General features: G+C 36.2%; 1 protein-coding gene across 1 annotated transcript in view; it reads left to right on the forward strand.

Annotated features, from left to right (window-relative positions):
- Positions 1–19590, forward strand: part of LOC149221175 (uncharacterized) — a 273434-nt gene extending 253844 nt beyond the window's left edge. The window contains exon 4 of the mRNA XM_089382914.1: positions 19108–19590. Coding sequence (XP_089239040.1) covers positions 19108–19374 — 267 coding nt within the window. The 3' untranslated portion in view covers positions 19375–19590. The remainder of the gene's footprint in view (positions 1–19107) is intronic.
- Positions 19591–26591: the final 7001 nt, after the last annotated feature.

The following is a 26591-nucleotide window of genomic DNA, read 5'->3' on the forward strand; positions in this document are numbered from 1 at the left end:
TTAATGAACCATTCCGCTAAAATTTGATCCGGAATGAAAACTTTCACTAAACGCCTTCTACGTCGCCATTCATGAATATGATCAAAAATATATGTGGATGTGGATTGTTTTAGTGAAGTTAACAGTTCTGTGCCATTGTCATATCTGACAGGCAACTGAAAATGAGTTAAGAAAGCAGTGGCTAACTGATTGAAATTATAAAAAGAGGCTCGTGGTAACTCAATGTACCATTTGGCGGCAAGACCAATAAGAGTTCGTTGAAAAAGACGCAATCGAATTGAATCATCAATGATGGAATTAGATGCACACCAGAGGTGATAAGTCATAACATGATTTGACGGATCTTCTCCTGACTTACCCTCGAATTTCGGGATATCACTAGGCAACTTACTAGGCATTGGCGGCCAATACGGAAGATAGTAAATTGGATCGTTCGTAAGGCGTGACAAATCAGGTAAATCCAAAGTTGCAATAAATGGTAACTGACGGTTAGGGTCGTGAAAACCTTGAGTAGTGAGACTAGTTCTAGGAGGAGGATATCCAGGATAACCTGGAATCGGATTTACATTAGGAATGTTATAACCTCCTGGGAAACCAGGATTAACCGGACCAAACTGGGGTTGTTGAGGCTGTTGATAAGTATAGCCAAGGTATGGTTGATACTGATAAACTGGGTTTTGTACAGTAGGCCCGAATTGATACTGTCCCTGGTACGGTTGATATGTGAATTGTGGTTGACTTGTGGCAATTGTAGCAATCGTACTAGCTTGTCCTGCAGGCATCTGGACCGAAGTTTGAACCATAGGTCCTGATTGTGGCACAGAGACTTGAGGAATTTGCACTAATGCAGGGGTAGTAGAAACCGGAGCTGCTGATACTCCAGAAACAGGTGTTGTAGGTTGAACAAAAGTTGTAGTAGTTGCAACAGTTTGAGGCAGAGTACGAGGTGAGCTAGGCCCAGGCTGCTGAACTGTACCAGATGCAGGGATTTGAATAGTAGGTTGGATAGGTTGCTGGGTGGAACCAGAAACCAAAGGCTGTCCAGGTTGATTAAGTAACTGCACATTAGGTTGCATAGTCTGTTGAGTTTGAGACGGATCCCACACCATGTTCATTTCGGAGTATGGACCCACAAAAGGTTGTGCATATGGAGGACCATAACCTAGTTGAACGTAGGACTGATAATTAAGCGGTACATTTCCAGCTCCTTGAAAAATGGTTGACCAGAAGGCGGTTGGAAACCTTGAGTTGGGTACTGACCTTGAGGTTGATAACCTTGAGGCATGTACTGAAACTGGGGTTGACCTTGAGGTATGTATTGAAACTGGGGTTGACCTTAGGGTATGTACTGAGTCTGAGGTTGACCCTGGGGTATGTACTGTCTTGAAGGTTGATAAACTTGAGGTAGCCCTTCAGGTGGTAACTAACTACCTTGGGGTTGCCCCCCAGGCGGTAACTGACTACCTTGAGGTTGCCCCCTAGGCGGTAACTGACTACCTTGAGGTTGAGGATTTGGAATACTACCAGACATCATAAGGATTTGTTCTGCGTTCAACGCTTGAGTTCCATTACTTCCAGATGATAACACTTGTTCAATCGGTCGAGGAGATGCTCTTGAAAAAGTACTAGAGAGTGACTGGTACCCCGAAGGAACAGAAGGACTACCGGATAAAAATGTTTTTGGTGTTTGGGAAAACATATATGACTGTCTTGACATAATCGATGAAGGATAATAACCTCTTGGTGTAGGATGAAAATGAATTCGAGGTGGTGAAAAACTAAGACCCGGGTTTTCTAAAAATTTGTCAATGAAATATACCAAGCATCACTCCTAAAAGGACTGTAGAATATTGATTCGCGCTCCCTAATATTTAGAATCCGTTTGTTTTTGGGAAGAGTTACGTCTTCATTTGGATTAACAAGTTCTTCAATAGAAATGAGGCCAGAAGGAAGATTTTGAGTAATAATATTTCTTACCCTAGGTGAACCAGGATTACTAGAAGTTGGAGAAGCAAATCCTGAAGTTGGAGTAACAGCAGGTTCAGTGTCAGGCTCAGAAATTTCAAGTTCTTCAGCTAATTCACTGGAAGGAGAAATACTACCAGTAACTTCGGAAAATGAAATTGGCTCTTGAATATACTCTGTTGTTTGTATTTGATAATCAGGATGAACAATTAAAGATGATTCTCCGGCTTCTGGTGATCCAACTCTACTGTCACTAGGTGATACAAGAGCTCGTAGCCCTTCAAGCTGGCTTGGTGTGTACTTAGGAGGCTTCCCCTGAAGTCTACGAGATTGTCTCGGTAATTCAGCCACGATTAAAATAATTAATCACACGCAAACAAAGAAAATTTCGGTAAAAACACCCAAAGTCTCTAAAGAAACAAACAATTGAATCACACGCCTAAAAAATCTAAGAGTTCAAACCACACATAAATAGTAACTTCCCGTACTAAAAACACTAGTTGGTGATGAAATCCAACTTAGTAGAAGTTTAATACAGAAAGGGCGGTTGGAATAGTTACCCCGACAACCTGCTTAATGAAACAAACTGGCACAAGTTTCTTCACAAAACCTTCTCGAGTGAAGAGAACCCCCCAGAGAATCCAAGTGAGTCTAGTTGACGTCTGCTCCAGGTACAGTGAGACCCTTCCTTCATCGTCACCTTAGGAAATAATCTTAAGTTTATGGACACTAAGGTTACCAACAACAACAAATACAACTGGGGGAACAGTCTATGATGCGATTTACGCGCAAGGGCAGAGTAACAAAGCTCAATCCCCTTGAAGGCTCCTCGATATGGTCAATCCGAGGTTTACCAACAAGTGACCCTAGGCTCCTCGACAATGGTTAATCCGAGGTTTACTATTTATAATACGCGCAAATCTTCTATCTTTCCTAATGAAACAGAATTGATTGTCTCAAAGGTTCGGACATGATTTCATGATTGACTCCTTTAGGAGAAGCTTCCCAGAATGTATCAATTACAATTGGATTTATTTCCTACCGCAAGATGTAGCTACTTGTTTATTTTAACTATCTTGGAGAGTTAATTACTCCCTACTCCAAGATACTAGCCTAAGCCATATTGGTGATAAGAGCCCTAGAAATATAAAAGATTACTAGATCAATTTTAATTAAGCATTGCTTTTATGGGTTGTTCTTTAAGTCAATAGGTATGGAAATAAAACTTTGATGGTGTGAAGACTCGACTCCAAACACTAAAATAAATGCACCTAAAATGATAAGCAATTCGTTTTTCTTTCAATGAAATTCTAGCTAAAAGAAAGAGTTCGAGAATGCAATTCTTTAAGAAACAATTATTTCTTTCAACATGGAAATGAAAAGAAAATCTTTTTGTCTTTTTCAATAAGAACTCATAACAAGACTAATAATTAATGCTCACAATAAATCCCTTTCCCTTTTCAAAACTCGAAACTACAAGAAAAACAATTTGATTCAAAAGAGATCTACAAGTTCTAGAAAAACACTCAAAACTACAAAAACTAATTTTGAGATCTAAAAACTTTAAAAATCTAATTGAATAAAAGCTTCAATTCTTTTTGAGGACGTTTTACTTAGTTGTTCAGTAAACTAAGGATTCATTTGTTTAGAATAAAAAATCAATCAAAAAACATCCAGATATGTTTTCTTTTGTAAAAATGAAATTCAGAACTTATAACAAAGTTTGTTCAAAGATTTGCAAGGAGAAAACTAAATCTATTTCTCACAAAGGATAGATTTCACAACCAAGTCAGACTCATCAAGAAGACGAAAAGACACCAAGGTGATCTAAGGTTTCTCAAGCTTCTGATCTTTGAGTCACTACAGAGACCAAGTGAAAACCACTCCAAGCATGCAAAACTTCTAGAAAATCATCTAAAACAAAAATACTATCAGAACTCACTCACAAGAGATTTTTGACAGGAAAAATACAGATCTGGGTAGACACTAAAAATCCTAAATCAAACCTAAACTTAACTGGAAGAAGATATCTTAGGTTTTCAAAAAATTTTACAGGGTCCGCAGGCTCCAGAAGTAACAGGTGCGGTTCCGCTCTGTTTACTAAAGGAAAAGTGCGGAGATGCCCGCACTGTCTGTAAAGAGAAAGTGCAGTCCCCTGAAAACTTCGAAAAAAACAAAAAATAATCTAGATTCTAAAAACTACCCAAGCCAGTATACATCAATCAAAAACCAGAAACGAAAACAATTTTCTCAAGTCAAAACAAAGGAAAACCAAAAATCAAATACCCATCCCCAGTGGAGTCGCCAATTTGTTGGCCGGATAAATCGATCTTGCGAACAAGACCGATCTCCCTAGTATCAGAAGATAGTCTAGCAACAAACAGACAAACAAACCTATCTTTCTCTAGACATATGCGATTTACAAATAAATACTATGAAGGTGTTAAGATCCCACATTAGATCCAATGCTTGTTCATTGTAGTCATCTTTCAATCGTTCGAAAGAGTTACCCTCCAATCGTTCGAAAGAGGTATCTTTAAAGATCTGCAATCACAAACAAGCAAACATTAAATAGCACCTGCATAACAAATATCATAAATCATGTCTATTATGGTGATCAAGGAATCCATAAAATAAACCATAAATGAACAACTTATTGAGAAAAACAAACTTATTTGTATTAACTTTGAAGTAGAAGAACCTTACAACCTTTTCAGCCTTGATGTTGAACAAGCTCTTCCTGGGGTTCGAAATACAAATTTCCTTTACTTTGACAAGCCTTGCACTTTTCCAAATGAAATCTTAGAGGTATGTAATCTCTCCTCATAAAAACTCAACTAAAGAATACTAAGTTCCAGCATCATTTCACCTCAAACATATTCAGCTTCTAAACCCCCAAGTAACCAACCCAATGCTTCATTTTATAGTGCATAGGAGGAGGTTACAGGTCCATCTATGAAGGGATAGAATCCTCCTTCAAAGGGATAAGCTCCTCACATCAAGGGGTTAGCTCCTTAAGGTATGGAATGCATGAACCTTAAGAGAGCGAACTTGCCACCTCAAGATTCCTTCCAGAAGCTTCTAGAAATGACTGAAAGTGAGTTTTTCAGAATGTACTCGCACCTTTTTAACTTTTACAGGGGTCTGCACCCATAACACAGAGACAATGCGGTTAAGTGGGCAGAAGACTTGACCATTAGGTGTGGGTCCGCAGGTAAGACAAAGAGAATGTGCGGAAGCAGAGTTTTAAAAACTTTTGAGGGCTTTCTCTTGTTTTCAAGGCTTGATATGAGGAATCGAGGCTTTAGACTTGCAAAGGAGGAAAGTATGAGTGGTAATGGACTCGCACAGATTGCAGAATGTCAAGGTGACAATTTTTAGTGCAACAGCTAAACATCTACAACTCCATATCGAGAAATAGGTGATATAGGAAAGTACATGTCAACCCATCCTATTGCCTGCTGATCTTCCCAGCAATGACCCTCAAGAGTCATGTGGTAGAACACTTGCATCATAATCTGAGCTTGGGCTAGATACCCGACTTACCAAAAGGTAAGGATCACATGCCCCAAGCCTCCTCAACCCGTTGGCCAGACGGGGAGGGACAATCCCAACAAGCCCAACTTGTGGGTATGATGCCAATTGGGGTATACTCTGCAAAGACCAAGATAGGGGAGAAACATCTCCAACCCTATGGGTAACAGATAGGGGTGATACCCTATTGTCCAGAGATCCCTCAACCCTAGGAGCCCTCCATCTCAATTCCACACCCTAGGAGCTCAAATAGGGGGGAAGAGTTGGCTCAGTGTCCTTGATCAACGATGCTCTCTGTAGATCAACATATCATCGTGCTCATATCTGGTAATCATCATGTCTCAATAACAATTGTCTCTTGTTCATACAAGACATCAAATCAAATATCATATTAGAACAAATATATATATATATCACAAAAAGGATACCATATTCATGCTCCCTCTCATGGAGGTAGCAACCATAACCCTAAGCTTGTCTTGTAGAGCAACATTGTCTTAAGGCATCTCAGTCCCAATTATATACGAGATTCTTTGCCAATCGGTTCCCACTCTTTGTCATCGCAATGTATCCATGTCATACATGAAACCTGCTCAAACAACTTTGTAAAGAGCTTCTCCATCCTGCCTCATAGCTAGTCTTGCCAGCAATATCATACTCAACCTTGGTTGTGCTCAAAGCTAAGGACTTCTCATCAAAAACATCAGGGAAGATCTCGTACTAAGGCAACACCCAAATGAGCTTCATCTTATCAATAACAATCCCAAACAACATCCATGCATCACATATCGTAGGAAGAATATCTTAGGCCAAAAATTGATCGTCCCATGCAAATATCTCGAAGGGTGCTCAACGACAACTCAATGCATAAGAAGCAGGTCAATCATGACTTAACTCAGATTCTATGCAAAACTTATATATACATGGATGAGTGTTGTTACAGAACATCAATGTTTCAATCAACTATCGTTTGTCAAGTCAGGTTCAACAATGTCTCTTCATAACTTCTTGAAATTCAGTCAGAGTGTCCAAGGATTTTCAATTCCACTTTTCACAAATTCTTCAATAGATTTAGGTCATATATTTTCTCTTCCAAATGCCATGATTCTTCATTTCGAATTTCAGAGGCCATCTCCCTCTTACTTTGACCATCAAAGGCTCATTACCTGTCAAGAATAGACCGTCAACATATAAAACCAAAAATTTAAGTCATAAGTTGGACCACTTTGTAAAGTAGAGGTTTGTATTGGCACATCATCTTGGCTTCATCAGTTCAATGCGGACATATCAAGCTCGGGGAGCTTGCTTTATACATATCACTTGACCAAACCAATATGCTTAGCTTTACACAAATCAACACTGTGCAATCAAATCAACTAAGTCAACTTATCAAGCCTTAGATGTCAAATCAAAATCATCAATATTACTGTAACAAATTCTCAGGTGACAGGTAGAGCTCACGTCAAATATCAAGTTACAACAACCTTTTATTTACCAAGCACTCTCAAGCCATCCTCATGATCATGCCATGAACCACTTCTGCTACTAAATATGAATGGATACATCAAGGACAAATCATATAAGTTTCATGCATATACCAAGAATGAATCATACAAGTTTTATCGATTTGTTTATACTTCAACCAATGTGCCAAAGATAATGAGACCAATGCAAAATCAATGCCAACATTAATCACAAAAAGTTACTATGCCCACATAGCACTTGTCATCAAGGCGAATCATCAGTTTTCAAATCAAATCATTAGTCATCAAATCAAAACCCAAATTTGTTATCACAGTGAGTTTTATTAATCCATAACATATCTCAGCATTAAGTCAAAATTCTAAATCATTATCAAGCATCATGTCAAAACTCCAAACACTGCTTATCTATATTAATCAACCAAATCTAGTCAAACCCTTGCAATTGTTATCAAATACTGTCATATACTAGCCTCAATGGTTAAATCATAATGACATATTGATATGCATATTCTGGTCACCTACAAACACAAGTTTAGTCAACATATTCACATTATAGTAAGTCAAACATTCAAACTTCCCTGCTCATAGAACATTCTATTGTCTGCTCCATGTTTGTAGGATTGCCATCCTTCAGGTGTACTTCTAATTTCATACACAAAGCTTCACTACAGGCATAACCACGCCCATAGGCCTTCTTCCATGCGATTGAGAGGCTACAACCGCACCCTTAACTTTGCTTCAATGCGGTTGAGGCTTAGAGTAAAGAAAACTATCTCTTCTCAGACCAAAACTTCGCTGCAGACCAACAATATCAGATATTTGTCTATTCATGTAAAAAATATTACTAAGTAAAGAATCTTATATACATATAATGCAAATGATAATAGGTGTAGGGATCTTGTGGAGAGATTCTCCCTCTAAATGAGCAACCCCTTCTGCCATTATTATTCAAGTCATCAACCAGTCTATTGTCATGTTACAACAAACTGTTAGATCATGAAATCCAACTATATCAGGATCTAAAACATATATTCATCACGGTCAAAACATGTTAACATCAACTACTTCATTATCACATATGAACATGACATCAAACTTCCGTCAAGGGTTAGAACCTCATGATTAGGGCAGCATATAGGTGTAACATCATACTTCAAAGATCATTAACACATTATCACTCACATAGTTTAGTCCATCAAGAAAGGTTATCCAGATTTACCATCTGATATAATTACCAAGGTCAGCAAGAAGATCTTGAGCAATAATCATCTTGTCACAATTCTATCATCAAAATTGTCATTCTTATCCCAAGCATTATCAATAGTATCAAGCTACCACATATAGGAATCAATGAGCTAGCCTTCTATATGAAATCCATCATGTCTATAAAGATGCGTGCCAAGTATCAAGTATACCAATATATCAGAAATCAATGTTTTAATATAGATTTACCATGACTTAATAAAATGTAATATATTTGTCTAATACCATCTCATCATAAGTATCTTGAATCAAACTTACTTTCATATGCATGTATGATCCATTTGTCAAGAGATATCTTCAAAGTTCATCATACTTTAGGGCTCACCTTGCCATCCATTATTGCATTTGAAATAATACGCCATACATACCTTGTAGTATTCATATACATGTACACCTTCTTATTTGACATAGACAACAGGACTTTGCCGTCTTCCTTATCATGACAAAATATGGCTCTTCTCTTCCTGCACTAGTCATCTTTTCTTGCATCTCAGATGATCCTCAACAAGGATCCACTTATTACATCTCATCAAGAGGTTAGAAGTATCCAAATACTCACGTATACATGTAGGAAGTATAAGTAATAATAGAAACAATAATCAGATAAATAATTCTAAACAAAATTAAAGACATAAAGAAGTAACATAAATCGAAAAGTACTTATCTTTAATGAGAGATGATCATCTCCCTCTTGAACCAACCTTCAAGAGTCATCACTGTCCATTGTCCATATGACAATGTTGCCTTCAATATTTCAACCAATTTCATCAGCAACTAGGCATAATAGAGACTATCCCATCTAGGGCTTCATCATGTCTGTCACAAGTGCTTGAACATCTTCACATTGACCATGCTAGGGTTTCTAGATTGCATATGTCAAGTCTTTGCCATAAACTAGGGTTTCTCTCAAACCCTAACCTCATAATATCCATCAAACCTTAATACATGAGTTGCCTAGGGTTTCCTTGAAACCCTGGTATTCTTTTAAGTCACCTCCATCTTCCATCAAAGGTGTCTCCATAGGGGTGATCTTCAATGACTTTTCTTCAGCTCAACGTCGATACCATGTTAATTTCTCTTAGGGCTATATTGTTTTTTTCCTTGATAATTGCATTTTATCATTTCCATATTAATTTTACCCCATGAAATCATAACATTATTCAGATTTACATCATTATCCAACAACATATGCAACGATATAGAAAGAACAATATCATCATCAATGTAGCGGAACATCAAGGAACAATAGAAGAAAAGCATTCACATATAGAGACACTAAGATTGGTCAGAGGCTAAGGCAAAACCCACTATGGGGAAAACCCTTACAAATTATTCTTCTTATTAGATTGCCATTGAATGATTCAACAAAAGAGAGTACAATGATCCACATCTTCATCCATACAACTATTTAGCAAAGGTCAACTAAATAATATTCATGAAATGAACACAATAATGCTCGTATTAAAAACCTTGATTCAGAAGCCTGTAATGAATTGTCATTGTCTGCGGTCAACTTCTGAATGCTGTGGTCAACGAGCGAAAACTTTGGACAACTGAAATTTCAACATTCAGGTCCTAGTCGCATGGAGGAGGAGGTATGCGAGCGATTGAGAGTATTCAGTGGCTATCTTAAGCTTGAAAGCCAACAACTATAGTCACAATCAACCTTTGGAAAAACTGCGACTGTGACTCAAAAACCCTAGATGCTAGTCGCATGGAGGACATGTTGTGTGTGTGACTAAAAATATTCAGTAGCATAGATAAGCCGACCAACGAGCAAATGTTTAAAAGAACCTAACCAATTGTAAAATTAAAGGAAATACTTATTCACCCCCTCTTAGTATTTCCAACACTTCACATATCATTTTTAATTTTTGATTGGAATATTCGAGAACACGTTGTTGAATATGTATTGAGGTAAATTGGTGTTAGTTCAATGTCTTTTCTCTTGGCTCTTGTTTTGTGCTTTCAGGATTGGATGTGGATGTCAAGTCTCCTACGCAGGAAAAATTAGCGAATTGATTTGGTTTTTGTTTGAAGGGTAAACTTTACTACTTGGAAGGGGCATTACATGTGAAGCAACTTGTCATCTTTTCTCCTTTGTTAATTTAGTGGTTGTTACTTTGTTAACTTAGTGGTTGTTAATTAGTGCCTTGCTTTATATATCCTTTAAGAATTCTAACAAGGCTATTAGTTTCAATTTCCAAGTTAAAATTGATTTTGCTAGTTGAAAGTGGTTCCATCTTGGAAACCTTCCTTGCAGGGTCATGGTTTCTATTTTCATCTAGATTAGAGAGGAGGCTATTGAGTCTTTTCATAGCCTTGCCTCCTTTCTCTAACCCTTAAGAAAATAGGCCATTGAAAAAACATCTTCATGAGGATTTAGCACTAGTCTTTCCCATCAACCACCAAATATCGTAAAATCTAAAAATCCCCTTTTCTTTTATTTATATTTTACTTGAAATATGAAGCTAATTTATTGAAGATCATCGAATTAGATTTCATTTCAAGTCTAGTAGGTTTAACTCAATAATATTTACATACTATACTTGTTTATTTCAATTAAGGTTTATATTTTGGAAGTGATTATATGAAAGCCTAATTAAAGCTTTGGCATAATCTCGCATTACAAGTTTTTATTATTATACTTGACATATTCAGTTTTTCATTGATTATATTTTTTAAATTTATCCAAAGTTTAACATTATAAAATTAAATTTATTATTTTTAAATAAAATTTATTTCTATTTATCTCAAATATGATTGGTTGAAATGTCTCCCCTCTTATTGTGTAATGATGGCAAGAATTGACTTTTCTATACTCCATTATTAATTACTGTGTACTATATCACTAATTACTATGTACAATAAATATAAATAATTTGAAAAATAACATTATATAATTACTATGTACCATAAACACAAATGGTTTGTAATTAAATTTTTAAATGGATTTTCGAATTGGTATAAAGTATTGAATAAACAATTTTTATGAGTTTTATTTTTTAATTTACAAAAAAATAATTTAAAAAATATAAATATGAAAAAAAATATGTAAAAATAACATGTGTACAATTTGTAGAACTCTCATTATATCAATCTATACTCTAATGGCATGACATGTGTACTACAATATGAACATTATATAAAAAAATTGCCATCATTCAATATAAATAAATATTATCATTCTCTTCAATGTTATATATATATATATATATATATATATAACCTTTATCTACCAAAAACATGTTTAATTATATTAAAAAAATTATTAAAAAAAGGTTAAACAAATATTCATATAACTCATTTTACAATTTTATTATTGTTTGGAGTACATACAACACATCATGACATTAAAATATTTTATTAAACTAAGAGGTAGGGAACCCTAGCTATGAAGCCTTGTTATATTAGGGTATTTTCTTATGTAAATGTGAACTTTATTTTAGAATTTTAAAAATAAGATTTATAGCAATAACAAGTCTAGCTTCATTTCATCACATAAATTCTCAATTTAGACTTTATCAATAATCACAAATTAGAATTAGTTCAAGATTTATTTGATGTTATAATTGTGATTTTATCGTAAGTAGGCCTTTGAATTATATATCATTTAGTTGAGATTGATTTGGGCAAATTTGGATTTATAATTATTCAAGTTTAATTTCATTTTCATAAATTATATCTCATATTAGACTTGTTGAGCTTTCATGTATTTTTTTTGTAAGGTTGGTAGGACTACATCAAATAAAATATATTCAAGGATTTTTTTTGTAAGCTTGGTAGAACTACATCTTCATCATGTCCAACTTCTCACCCTGATTGGGGGTATAGCACAAGATTTGAACCCAAGACTTCCAATTCGGTCATAGCACAAGATTTGAACCCAAGACTTCCGGTTCGGTCAGACTTCATTTCCACGGCCATTGCCAATTGAGCTACCCTAAGTGAACAAATATATGCATGCATTTTCATGTCCATAATAAATAAAATAATTTTATATCAACTTATAAAATTCTTTTAAAATAATTAAAACAAATAAAGTTGATATTATTTATATATCATATTTCAATTGGATACTTAAATAAACCATTTTAATATCCATGTTAATTAATTTATTTTAATATTAACTTTAGAAAAAACATAAAAAATCACAACAAATCATTTCATTGGGCAAAGAGAAGTAATTGAAATTAAAAAGATTCAGTTCTTTCCTTATAACAATATTAAGAGGTAGATATGTAATTAATTAAATATTTAATATAAAATTAATATGTAACATTTAAAAAATATCAATAATAATTAAAACAACATTTAATTTACATTATAAATAAAATATTTCAATATATAAAATTAAGTAATATTGAAATATATTTAAAAACATATTAATAGGAAAAAAACAACTTTAATGTGGACAATGTGATCCATAAATAAAATATTTTAGTGTTCATATTAACTAAATTACTTCAATGTCAATGATTTACAGCTATATATGGTTTAAAATAATAATAATAATAAATAATGTATGTATATTATATAAAATAATTGAAAAATTAATTTCTTTTTGAGCTAAGACTTCTGTGATCCATAATATTATTAACAACATCTTTCGGAAGCGTTTTGAACCAGCCACTGTGGTTCACCTTCAGGATAAGATGAGGAACCAGATCCGGGCAATGAAATAAATAGATGTATAAAGCTGTTTACTAACAAACTAGCGAATAACAACTTGTTTGACTAAGGGCAGAGAAAAAAATTGACAAAAGATAAGGTAAATAAATAATTTAAAATTTTATTATTTTTATGAAAATATTAAAAGCAGTTATAATAATTAATTTATTAAACCCTATATAACCCTAATAAATATTAATTTATATAATATTAAAATTTTTATTTCTATCTTCAAATATTAACTTATAAAAATTAAATAAAAATAATCAATTAAAAATAATAAGAGGATTAATAATATTAAAAAAACAAAACAAAAAAAAACATTAAGAAAATAAATAATTTTAAAATTTATTTTTTTTTATAATTTTGATGAAAATATTATAATAAGAAAACAAAAGCATTCAAGGAAATAAATCATTTTAAAGCTAAATTTAAATTTTGATGAAAATATTATAAGGAAGTGTAATAATTAATTTAATTTAATCCTTTATAATCCTAATAAATATTAATTTAAATAATATTAAAATCTATCTTAACTAATAAAATTAAATAAAGAGAATCAATTAAAAATAAAAAAGGGAAGATTAATAATATTATAAAAATAAAAATAATACAAAAAGAAATATTAATATTGTCTAAGGAAAAATAAAAATAAAAATTCCAATTTAGGAAAAAAGCCTAGGAATCCAACATCTGATGCTTCAACCATCGTCCCTATTCTTAATAAGATGTTGTTAATAATTAAATTCTTATTAATATAGCATTTGAAATATCATTACATATTATATATGGCTTAAAATAATAGTAACAATAAAAATAATAAAATGTCTATATTATATAAACTAATTGAAAAATTAGATTCTTATTGTTATAGCATTTCAAGTATCATTAGTTTACATTTTAACCCTTTTATTAAGGATTAATGTTATATGGAGCAAATATTAGTTGGAATTACATGTTTAAGCTATTTTATTCCATGTATTGAAGGGATTTTCAAGGGGATGAATCCATTTATGCATTCAAACATGCAATTTAGAAAATGAGAGAGAGAGAGAGATTCTTCTTAACCATCATCTATCAAGTCCCTAGAAGGATGCAATTTTTGGAGGAGCCATTTTTTGAAGTTTTACACTACGAAAAAGGTTTGAACCTCAAAAGATTTAATCCCTCTAGACTCTTGCTAGATCTATGGTTAAGATGGATCTTTTTAATCACATTTGGAAGTGCTTTATAGTTTATCTTTAAATGCCTAATTATGATCTAATTCTCAATTGTTCCTTTTTAAGTGCATACATTATCTTAGGTTACTTTCAAACATAATTACAAATCTAGAAATTAAAATTTTGATTAATTAAATCATATTTTTCAATTAAACCAGTTTAGTGTCTCTTTTGACTAGTCCTTTCATAATCACTAATTTGGTTTGACTTTAAATTTTACATTTTAAAGATCAAATTATGGTTTACTTCAAAGTTGTATTTTCATGATTTAAATATTAGTTGAAGTTATCTTTGAAGCATAGTTTGGAAATATTTAAAGTGTCATATCTTTTTATATAATTCTTGTTACATATAAATATATACATTTAATCATTTATTAATTTCTTAGGCGGTTAATTGGTCTTTTAAAATTTGGGAACTTAATCTTGCATATCATTAAATAGATTTCTAATTCATCTCTTCAATCTTAATATTACATAATTAAATTCATCTCTTCAAGCTTAATATTATATAATTAAAGAGATTGAGCGAATTAACTTTCGGTAACCATTATAAATTAGATTTTTAATTTAATCCACTCATTTCATTTTTCATTTAGCATTTAAGTGGATTGATGTGTCATATGCTTGTTTCGTTAAGGGTAATTCAACTTATGTGAAGCATTATATTTTAAGTGTTAAATCGTGTTAAATCTTTCCGATTTTTAATTTAATCCACTCATTTCATTTTTCATTTAGCATTTAAGTGGATTGATGTGTTATATGCTTGTTTCGTTAAGGGTAAATCAACTCATGTGAAGCATTATATTTTAAGTGTTAAATTGTGTTAAATCTTTCCTATGTTACATGGTATATTTTTTATTGGATTTAATTCTTTATGCCAAAGATATTGAATCTAATAAATAAAGTAAAGTCTTTGCATCGTTTAGTTACTTACCTTAAGGATTCACTTAAGATCTCGTAATAATCTTTGTATATTTAAGGGATACCCCTTTGGCCTCTTCAAAGCTTGCCAAAAGTGTTGAGGAATGTGTATTCAGGTGACAGTGATTCAACTCCTAATCATTGCCTCAAAGTTGTATTTGTGGATTAGGCTTTTCCATTTAGATGGTAATTTAGGGGTAACAAGGAATGAAGTTGTATTTGTGGATTAGGCTTTTCCATTTAGATGGTAGTTTAGGGGTAACAAGGAATGTGTATGTATATGTCTACACATGGTGAATTTTCCTATATATGTTTCTATGCTATTGTAAATGACCTCTGGCTTTGGCTATTGGAGCTTTGGGTGTGCCTAAAACACTTAGTGAAAAAGTAGTACTAGGAAGTGTACAACAACTGTAATAAAAATGTTTTACCAGAAATAAAAAGAGGATGGTACCAAGATAAAGTCCATAAAATAGTAACAACTCGCAAAGAAGTATTGAGTATAGTGCCCAACATTAGCTCTTGCATCATCCAATGGTAGGAAAACGTCGAGGATTATACTCATGCTAGAAGCTGGGTAGGGTCTTTGAGGTCTAGATTCCCAAACTGATCTCAAGTGGCAACTTGTTCGTAAGGCCTCTTATGGCATGAACCATTGAGAAGTTTAAAGTAAGAAGCGATGAGTGTGAATGTGACATTATGGGAAAACGACATATCATTGAGGAATTTGTTGTGAATATCTATCATTTCATATAGGAAAATATGTAAACTTTAGAAAACCATTATGGTCACGTTTAGTGACCAAACTATTGGGAACATGCAGGTGTCCCTCAACGGGCTTGAGGGATGTCCTAGCATCCCTCCTTGATGGGGAACAATCTTCCAAATGTCCAATAAACATACCATTTATCCTAGAGACGTTGGGTACACATCCCCAAATGGCAGAAATCATCAAGGCCTAGTCCCCCACTCTATGGAATAGTGATGTAAATGAATTGATCCTTAGAATTGAGTTCCCATATAGTAGTAGGACTAGGAAGTGTGCAACAAATGTAATAAAGAAACTTTACAAGAAATACAATGAAGTACAAAATTGGTAGAAGGGGCGAGGATATGAAGGATGGTACCACGATAAAATCCATAAAATGATAGCAACTGGCAAACAAGTGCTGAGTATAGTGCGAAGTATTAGCTCTTGCATCATCCTGGGCTAGGAGAAATTTGAGGATTAGCTTCATGCTTACAGTGGTGTAGACCTAGATTCTCAAACTGATCTCAAGTTGTAACTCGCTCATAAAGCCTCTTATGGCATGAACCGTCAAGAAGTTTAAAGTAGAAAGTGATGAGTGTGGACTTGGCAATATGGGAAACTAGGAAGTGATGAGTGTGGACTTGGAAATATGGGAAGATGACATATTGTTTAGGTTTTTATTTTTATTATTGAAAAGCTATCATCTCATATAGGAATGTAAACATTAGAAAACCATTATGGTCACCTTTAGTGATCAAACTGTTGGCGCCCCTCAATCCCATTGAGGGATAGCCTCCCTCCAGGTGATCACACTGTTGGGGACATACAGGTGTTGAGGGATAACATCCCTCCTTGATGGGGAAAAGTCCTCATTGCTCAAGATACCAAAAAAAACGTACCATATATCCCAGAGACGTCGGAGGATGCAAGGGACATTTACACACATCCCAAATGGCAGAAAACATCAAGGATTAGTCCCCCACTCGACTATTATGATCTAAATGAATTGATCCTCAGAATTGAGTTTCCATCTACAAAGTTTCTTGATGCAATGCTCCCACAAAAAATATGATTTGTCTCTATATAGAGCTAATAAAAATAGACATGAAGTAGTTCCAAAGGAATCCTCAAGCTTCAAGGCAGTTGCATGTTGATATACTCTAGGGTGCAGATGATGCCATCTTGAAAATGCAAGTAAAAGTGAAACTACTGAAGTTTTGAAGCAAGGGGCTCCTTTGGCTCAATCCGTGTGACTTTCAAATAAGCAATGTAGATCTCCTCACTAATACCTCTATTAACGTCCCTCTGGGTGAGAATAGGAATATCAAAAGAGAATTTTAGAGTGGGGGCTTCGTTAAATGCCCAAATTTAGCTATTGGAGAACTTAGGCGACCCTAGCATACCCACTAGTTCCAAAGGCTCGGCTAGCAGGCTGCTCTGAATATTAAAGATGGATACTGATATTTGTTGCGTCTTGAATAAGAGTTAACAGTCTATTAATCCTGTGCAACATAATCACATTGTGGAAAATCATTCAAGTAAGAAAGGGTGCGCACCAAGCTCAGCTTATGTCGAGTGCAGTACTTTTTTTCTTGGCTTGGATATGCTTTGAAAATAGAGATGAGAACCCTCTCAATGTAGTTCTGTTTCATATATAGGTTCTAAACCTCATGTCCATAAGAATGTAAGGGATCACCAAAGTGTGGAAGAGGTGAATCTTTAGCCCGAGTGTTCCAGAACTAGAGCTGAAAACAATGTCTTTCCAATGTTGTTAGTGTTGTGCAACCGTTAGTTTTGCTTCTGTTACTGGAATCAGGCAAGAAAATGGTGCAAAGAATACTAGCACCAAGTAAGTGTAAGACGCTACTACTTCTATTGACTGCCTTTATAGGTTAGAATTATAGTGGATGTGTCCTTTTCAGACATGTTAAATGCATAATGCTGTCTTTTCAAGGTTGACCAGTAAACGAAGATTATCACATAATGAACTAAGACTGTCGTGCTGTTTTTTAAGACCTATGACACTATGATATAACAAAACAATGTTGTCAGTGAACACTGGGGGAATTGCTAAAGAAAAAGCATTAGCATGGCAGTCTTAGTTTGATGGCATATATAGTAGAATTAGAAATATTCTTTCCTCAATTGAATGGCTTGTAAATAGTTGTTGGAAAGAAAACAGATCTGCACGAGGCTTCAATACCAAATTAGTTCAACCTTACGTTGACGGTAGATACATAAAGTTTAGGAAACTTTATCTGGATATAGAAGACAGGGAAAGCCTAAATCAACTCAAAATCTCCTGTTTATTACATCACATTCCTTTTTATTCATCCCCATAGGAATAGCTTCTCGATATCATAAATGCATTTTTTGCTTTACTCTATTATGTTCACATTGTTGTTATAGATTTTTCATGCTTATTTTTCAATTTAAATTTTCCAATTCTTTACTATGTTGTATACGAATTAGGTTTCAGGTACATAGCACGGTTTGCAGGTTTGAGCCCACTAAATGAGCATATTGATTCATGTTCTTCTAATTGCAGTATGCAATGAGCAAGAGAGATTGCAAAATGCGTTTTGAGGCATGACCAATATCCGTTTCGTTGTGAATTAGTGGATAGATTTTTCAAGCACAATTGAATAGCCATTGTAGAATCATATAGAGTTAAATACATCTTCCAGCCCCAAGTTCTAGATTAGTTTTTGAAGACACAACATAGGAGGGCTAGACTTTGTAATCAACAATTTTATACATAAACAAAACTGTCGTATGTTCATAATAGAATGGCGCATACAATGCCTATAGAAAGTTACAATTGCCGTTTTCGGTGATCACATGAATTAGGCAATTGTGATGTAACGTTCTATCTCAAATATCTATAAACTATTTTGTCAAACTTGACATAAATACTTTGTATGAATGGAAAGACCTGTACAAAGCAATTGGAGCATTATACATAGACCATGGGTTCAAGTAACCCATCCTGACTGAAAGAGGCAGTAGTCATGGAATGCTTAGATGAAGTTGTAATTAGTGTTTTTTCTCTATCTTTTTCGAAGAGTTAGTATCATGGCAACTATTGCATATATTTCCTCAAAAGTTTTCTGCAATTATCTTCTGGTGTTTTCCTTCAGGAAATTTTTGCTTCATTTTCTCTAATGGATCTTTTATGCCTTCTGATTTTATGAAAACCTATCAAAGATTGCAATTAAAGAAAGTAGACAAGAATGATTTCTTTGGCTATAAAAAGTATGAATCAAAGAGCTAATTCTTGTTACTTTGAATTGTAGGAAAAGCAACGGGGCCGAAATGGTGTGCATTTCCATCGTAAGCATCCTTACTTGAATGTGCGGCTTATGATACAGATGACACCGATACATCAAATCTTATGGTTCATTCTGACATTAGGTGGTCTTTTGAATGAAAAGACTCTTGCACCGCTTATTAGAGCTTTGGTAAGTTGGGGCCAGCCTCAGCTTGCAGAAGCCTTGATCTCACCAATTCTAAACTGGTATACAGTTCAGGCCATGAATAAAGAAATTAGAGAGTTGAGGTGAAAACACAGCTCAGGCACATTCAAAAAAATATTGTTAGCCTTGGAGCGGCTCGATTTTATTGCACAAGGAATCCTGTACGAGTATAGAAAGTACTGGTGAATTGTTTGAATTGATATGATATTATTATTATGATGGCTCCTTCTAGTCAATAAATTATTAAAGCTGGGAAAAATGTGATGGATTTTCACTCAAGTCACTTTTCATCTATGAAAATAATGGAGGTTAATAATATTAATAATCTAACAAAGCAAAGAGTGAAAGTATTTTTGTGCTGTAGTCTTAAAATGTAGTTGCTGCATATATATATATATAGATTACCGTAATATTAACCAAGCATTTTTGTAAATGAGACTTTCCTTGGTACACAATATAGTAAATTGGGCTTTTGTGAATTTTTTTTTTGGAAAATACAGTTTATATTTATAAAATTTTGTATAAAAGATGGAAGATAGATACAATGGAGATAATAACTTTTTACTCAAAGCAATTAGAGCTGGAATGAAAGAAGAATATTCTATAGGATCAAAGATCAGACATTTTTCATTAAAAGAGTTCCTTTAGCAAGGAGTTGATGGCAATCTCATCTCACCATAGGGAACAAAAGGAAGACATAGGACTATTCCCATTGGAAAAATTGGCCTTGCACCTAATATACCAAAGTCCAAATAAAGTAGAGATCCTAAAGTAATGTCAAATCCCTGTGAACATGTGATGAACTTGAGTGGCAATCCTCAAACAATGTACACTACGAGTGAACTCTTCTTAGTAACAACCTTGAATACTAATCCTCAAGAAACTTCCAACACTTAATGAGAAATTGACACTCCCAAAGGGTGTGTTTAATTGCATCTAGACAATGACAAACATAACAAAGGTCATTAGAGAGCCCACTCTTGGCTAACTTGACCTTGGCTGACACACCCTAATAGATCATCAACCATGCAAAAGCTCTCAGCTTATCAAAAAGCCAAACTGACCAACATTTGTGAAGGCTTCGAATCCATCTATCCTCTAGATCCATGGAGATTTGAATACATTGAGAACTAGGAATAATGGATTCCTTTGATGAAACAAATAGTACATTTGATGGGAGTCATACTAAGAAGTGGAAGACCAAAGCACCACCCTCACTCCCTACAAATTGTTGATTCAATCCCATTGTTCATATTAAATAACTTTGCCTCAGTCCACTCTTGGCCAACATGGCCTTGGATGGCACCCTAGATAGATCTCCAACCATGCAAAAGCTCTTAGGTTGTTTGGAATTCAAATCAACCAAACAATGTGAAGGCACCAAGTTCATCTATCCTCCGGATCCATGGAGATCCAATGTGCATTGAAAACTAGGGATAATAAATGTCTATGATGAAGCACATAATATCTTTGACAAGAGTGATGTTAAATAAGTGGACTACTAAAGCACTGCCTTCAATCCTCCCAAATTAGCCTATGCATTTGAATGTTCATCTCAAATAACTCCTCTACTTCGTAATATTCCTACTAGGAAATATCAGTGATAAACAAAGCAAAACTCCACATGCAACACCAAATTTAGCATGCAATTAAACACCCGCAAATTTAGCCAAAAATTGTGCCAAGCTTAGCCATTTTATTATCAAAGAGGAATGTACAATATATGTGTGGAATATGTGCTCTTGGGCTTGCTAAAGCAAGCTAGACAAACCCCGGGTGAGAAATTGTATTGCCCGAATGTTAGGAAGTGATTCCTCTTCAAGCTCTGTGTTGGCCCTGGTAATCTGCAACTGTTAGCTGGAAAAACATTGTTGTTTGACCCCCTTAGAGAGCTCAAAAATTTCTGTAAAATTAGCCTTCCGCTCTCCCCAATAAACCCACAAAGACCCTGAAAGGTTTGGGCCTAGTTCCAACCTCTAAAATTAACCCTAGTTAAAGTGTACTCCTCTAGCTGGGTAATTCATACAACCTATAAATGTTGTTGCCAATGCCCTCCAAAATGTTGAGCAAACTCCCCAACAAATCTCCTTATGTCCTCCAGCAAAACTCAGCCCCAAACTCTTGGCCAAGCCCCCTCAACGAGCAACCTCCACAAATGACTATACAAGCCTTGGTCCAATCACCTCTACACATGCCTAGGAATGATTAATTCGTCCTGAGGAATGGCCACTCAATCCACCAGTCAATCCCTTGTAAAAATGTTGTTAAACACCGAGTGTGCCCCTAAATTCTCGGAATCAACTCCGATCTGTAGCTCACTCCCCACAAGAGTGTGGTCCTTTTTTGCGCCTAGTATGCCCTTGAATGACTCGAATCTCCCTATAGAATCTCCCTCGGAACAACTCCATAATAAGGAAAAGGCTCCCCTAGGTTGGCATTTGAAGTCCAACGAAGGAGTTGAGATTTCCCCTCGGAAATCTCGTGTGTTGAACAACACTCATAGACTTGGCTCAACAGCTCAAGCATACAAGATGAGTTTGTTTTTCAAAGGTTCAAAAGCCCCCAAATGAAGTCATCTTCTCCTATTTATCATTGAGTTTCCCCCCTCTCCAAGTGGGCCCCATACATCAGCCCCATTTTTCGTTTTTCTCTCTCCACAAGTACGCCTTCCTCCAAGGGGTGTGTATTCCTCTTGGGTGGCCCCCACTTCCCACTAGGAGATCAATTTTCCTTTCTTTCTCCTATGTTGGAGCCTCCTTAAGTAAAAAATGCTAAATGGGGTCCCCTTAACCCACTCTTCCTAAGTCTATGATGGAAAAATTGAAAAATTGGCAAAACTGATAATTACTTAGCAAAATTGCTAAGTAGGAACATCACAGTCCTCCTTGCCTAAATGTTGCTTGTCCTCAAGCAACTGCAATGATGGGTGCTGGAGTACCTATTCACCCTCCCAAGTGGCATCCTCCTTTGGCAAGTCCTTCCACTTCACCAAGAACTCTCGAATTGTCATGTTCTTAAGCCTTCTCTCTCTCACCTCCAAAGTGGCCTCTGGCACCAACACCAAATGCCCCTCATCATTCAGAGGGGGTAAGTTAGTAGTTTTTGTCACTTGTTGTCCCAAGGCCTTTTCCAATCATGAGACATGAAAGATGTTGCATACCTTGCTCCCTGGTGGGAGCTCCAACTCGTAGGCCACCTCTCCAACCCACCTAGTCACCTTGTAAGACCCGTAGAAATGCAGTTTGATATTTTCAACTCCCTTATGCTTCATAATGGATTGCCTATATGGTTGGAGCCTCAGAAAGACTAAGTCACCAACCTCAAAGTGCCTGTCTACATATATCTTTGTTGATTTTGGGTTGTCTGTAAATTATCCTTGAGATCCCTAAGGATGTCCTGGCTCTCCTATATCCAATCCTTGGCCCCTAGGGCCCTGCTGTCTCCAAACACCAAATCAATGAATGTCAAAGAATCATAACCATACAAAGCACGAAATGGACACATACCTATCGACATGTGAAACATGTTGTTGTAACAATACTCTCCTAGGTGAAGCCACTTCATCCATGAACATTGTTGATCGGTCACATAGTTGTGCAAGCACCCCTCCAATCACTTGTTTGCAATCTTAGTTTGGCCATCGGTTTGTCGATGATAAATGGCACTGGGTGTGAGCTCAGCCCCCACTAACCGAAACAACTCCTGTAAGAATCCCCCCATAAATCGGTTGTCCCTATCACTCCCAATGGTCTTGGGAAGACCATGCAACCTAAACACCTCCCTGAAGAACAACTCGGCCACCTGTGAAGCTGATGACCGAGAGGGTATGCTGAAGAAGTGAGCGTACTTAGTCATCCTATCGACCACTACATATATGCAGTCTCGCCCATTTATTGTTGGCAACCCAGTAATAAAATCCATGGATATACACTCCCACTTCTGCTCAGGAATGGGAAGAGGTTGTAGTAGTCCCATTGGGTGTGTCTGCTCTCCCTTGTTCCTCTGATAGGTATCACACTCCTGCATGTGCCTCAGAACATCCCCCTTGAGGCCCCTCCATGAGAAATGCTCCCGAATAGCTCGGTATGTCTTGAGGAACCCCTGATGCCCTGCTAGTGGAGAGTCATGTGCAGTCTGCATAATCCTCTCCCTCAATTGCAAACCAAGTACCAAATAAATCTGGTTCTTGTAGTAGATCACCTCATCCATCACACATAATTGATCATCTGCGTGGGTGCCATCTAATATCTCACAAGCCTGCCTATCCTTAGAGTACTCCACCAGCAATTATGCCCTCCAATCCTGGAAAATACTCATAAGGGATAGTGTCGCAGGCCTTCTGGATAAGGCATCAACCACCACATTTTTCTTGACCTTGACATACTCTATGTCAAAATTGTAGGCCTCAATCTCACTGACCCACTTTTGTTGCCTCTCGTTGAGCTCCCTCCGCTCCAGAAAAAATCGAAGACTATTGTGATCAGTGTTTACCTTGAACCAGTTACCCGCAAGATATTTTCAGAATTTGGCCAACGCATGCATGATGGCCAACATAGAGTAGAGCCTCTCATGACTAAGGATCTTTTGACTCTCAAAGGCTATGGGGTGCTCACCCTGCATCAAAACAACCCCAATGCCCTCAACGGATGCATCACACTCCAATACAAACGACTGTGAAAAATTTGGCAATGCTAACATCAGACAATTGCTCGTCACCTATTGGAGGCACTCAAAAGCTCCCTATGCTACATTTGTCTGCTCAAACACCCCTCTCCTGGTCAGATCAGTGAGGGGTGCTGCCAACTATGAAAACCCCTTCACGAACTTCCTGTAATAGGTGAAAATGCCCAAAAATCCTCGTAGCTCTGTCACACTCTTGGGCGTGGGATGATCCAGTATGGCCCTAATCTTCTCTTGGTGCACACACACCTTGTCCTCTCTAATGATGTGGCCAAGGTATAGCATATATGCCAGACCAAATTCACATTTGGACACCATGGTGTATAACTGTTGCTCCTCAAGAATACGAAGCACCTCCTTCAAGTGCTCCTCCCAAGTTCTGTTATAAATCAAGATTTCATTGAAAAACACCAGCACGAACCTGCGAAGCTGCTTGCAAAACATGTGGTTCATGCAAGACTAGAAGGTTGCGGGGGCATTGGTTAGCCCAAAGTGTTGAAGAAAGTGTAACTAGGTTTGGTATTTACAAATGTAATTTTGATTTTTGTACTTGTAAATAAAAAGAATTATTATTTTTGTCATTTATAAAAATGAGTTTCTTGCTCATTGAATAGGTCAAGCACATAGTTGAGTGCTCAGTAGGAAAGTCAAAGAGTCAATGTCATGTAAAGAAGCTCTTCTTGAGCCTATGTTCTATGTATTCAAGTCTATAACAATGTCAAGTAGCCCTCCAAATGACAAGCACAGTCCTCTTCGTCATGTCGGCTTGCAAATTGAATTAATAACAGTCATGTTAGCTCGAAATTAGGAGACACAACTCTTCACTATCATGTCAGCTTATTATGGAGATATAACGACTATATATACCCAGCGAGGGTCTACACAAAACAGAGAAACAAAAATTCGGACTTTGTGATTTTTGTATGGGGAAAAGCCTAAGATCCGCATTTTAGGAGGACTGTCACAAGAAGACTTTTGGATAGCACTTAGGAAGTCTGTTTACAAGGATATCTCTGCAACTTCATAAAGAAGAAACCTCGGCCTACTCTATCTCGATAATCACAGTCTGTCATCATAGTTTCAACCTCCTCTCATCCTCGAAGATTACTGTCTCAACCTCCTTACAGTCTCGGCCTACTCTGAAGCAACACTATAGTGATCCCAGTCTTGGAAAACATATGATGATGATCTTGGTACTAAGAGGAACACAATCACATACTCGTGGATGGTGAAACACGCTCTCGACTTACTAACAATCTCGGACAATGAAGATCTTGATGCAAGGAAGGATCACAATCATTATGTTTGCAATGATAATGATCTCTGTCTCGACATAATTGTGATCTCACAGTGATACACTCTCAACATACTTTGTCTCGGTATATTCAAGATCTGACAGCGACTCATCTTAGCATAGTACCAATTATGATCTTTGTATAGATATGGTCTCGACCTTGATGGAAACATAGTCACAATATTATGATCACGGTGAAGTTACAGCAATGGTGGTGTAGTAGTAGTGAAGTTCTCTATGATGCAACAATGATGGCCTCAGTAGTGCAGCAATGATGATGATCTCAACAGTGACAAAGGATTGGTGTCTTGGTCTTGGAGTGGCGTAATAGGTCAAGGGTCATGGTCTTGGTATTCGTCAATTGGAATCTCTATAAGAAGAATTTTGTGCGGGTTTTCCTCTCAAAGAGTGAGAGGTTTTGGCCTTGGAAGAAAGCCAACATCGTGTGTTCTTGTCTCTTTTATTTTTGACAACTATTTAATGAACTAAGCAAACACACTCTAATAATAAGGAAAGAGTGTACTAATAAGAAAAAGTCACAAGAACCTCACAAATAATTATCATGACAAGAAGAATCTCATTAATCTTCATTAGCCCTAGATTCTTCAACATGAAGAGCATCACCAAAAACTCGAAATGCCCATAATGACATCTGAAAGTTGTCTTCGAGATGTCCTGCTCCTGAACTCTGATTTGGTGGTAACTTGACCACAAGTCGATTTTAGAGAAGCATTTAGCTCCTCTAAGCTCATCCATCATCTCATCTATGCGTGGTATCGGGTATCGGTTCTTTAGCGTCCTCTTACTCAAGGCCTGGTAATTGATGCACATGTGAAGGGTCCTGTCCTTCTTCTTCGCCAGTACAACTAAAGAAGCGAAGGGACTCGAACTGGGCCTAATGTGCCCCAAGGCCAACAACTCGTGTATGGATTTCTCAATCTTATGCTGATATGCCTTGGGTTGTCGGTATGGCATGGTGATCACTACATGCACACCCTCTAGCTCGATCGTGTCCTCAAATCCCCTATCAGGTGGCATGCCTGGAGGGATATCTCTAAAGATTGTTGGGTACCTATCCAAAATCTCATAGATGTCCGGGTGAATTGGTCATGGCTGAGTCCCTGCCTCTGTAATCCTGAGCTCCACTGCCCACTCTACATCTCCATGTCGCAAGTCAGCCTCCATCATATGCGCTTACACTGTCTGTGGTGGGTACAAATGCATCCCTCTCAGCAACACCAGCTTCCCATCTAGCCCCATGAACTCCATCTTCAGCTTCTGCCAATTTGTAGTGACTCGTCCCAACGAGTAGAGCCACTGGACACCCATG

The sequence above is a fragment of the Pinus tabuliformis genome, chromosome Q (assembly GCF_031772625.1).
Source record: "Pinus tabuliformis cultivar Carrire ecotype Pingquan chromosome Q, CPIR1, whole genome shotgun sequence".
Classification (NCBI taxonomy): Eukaryota; Viridiplantae; Streptophyta; class Pinopsida; order Pinales; family Pinaceae; genus Pinus; species Pinus tabuliformis.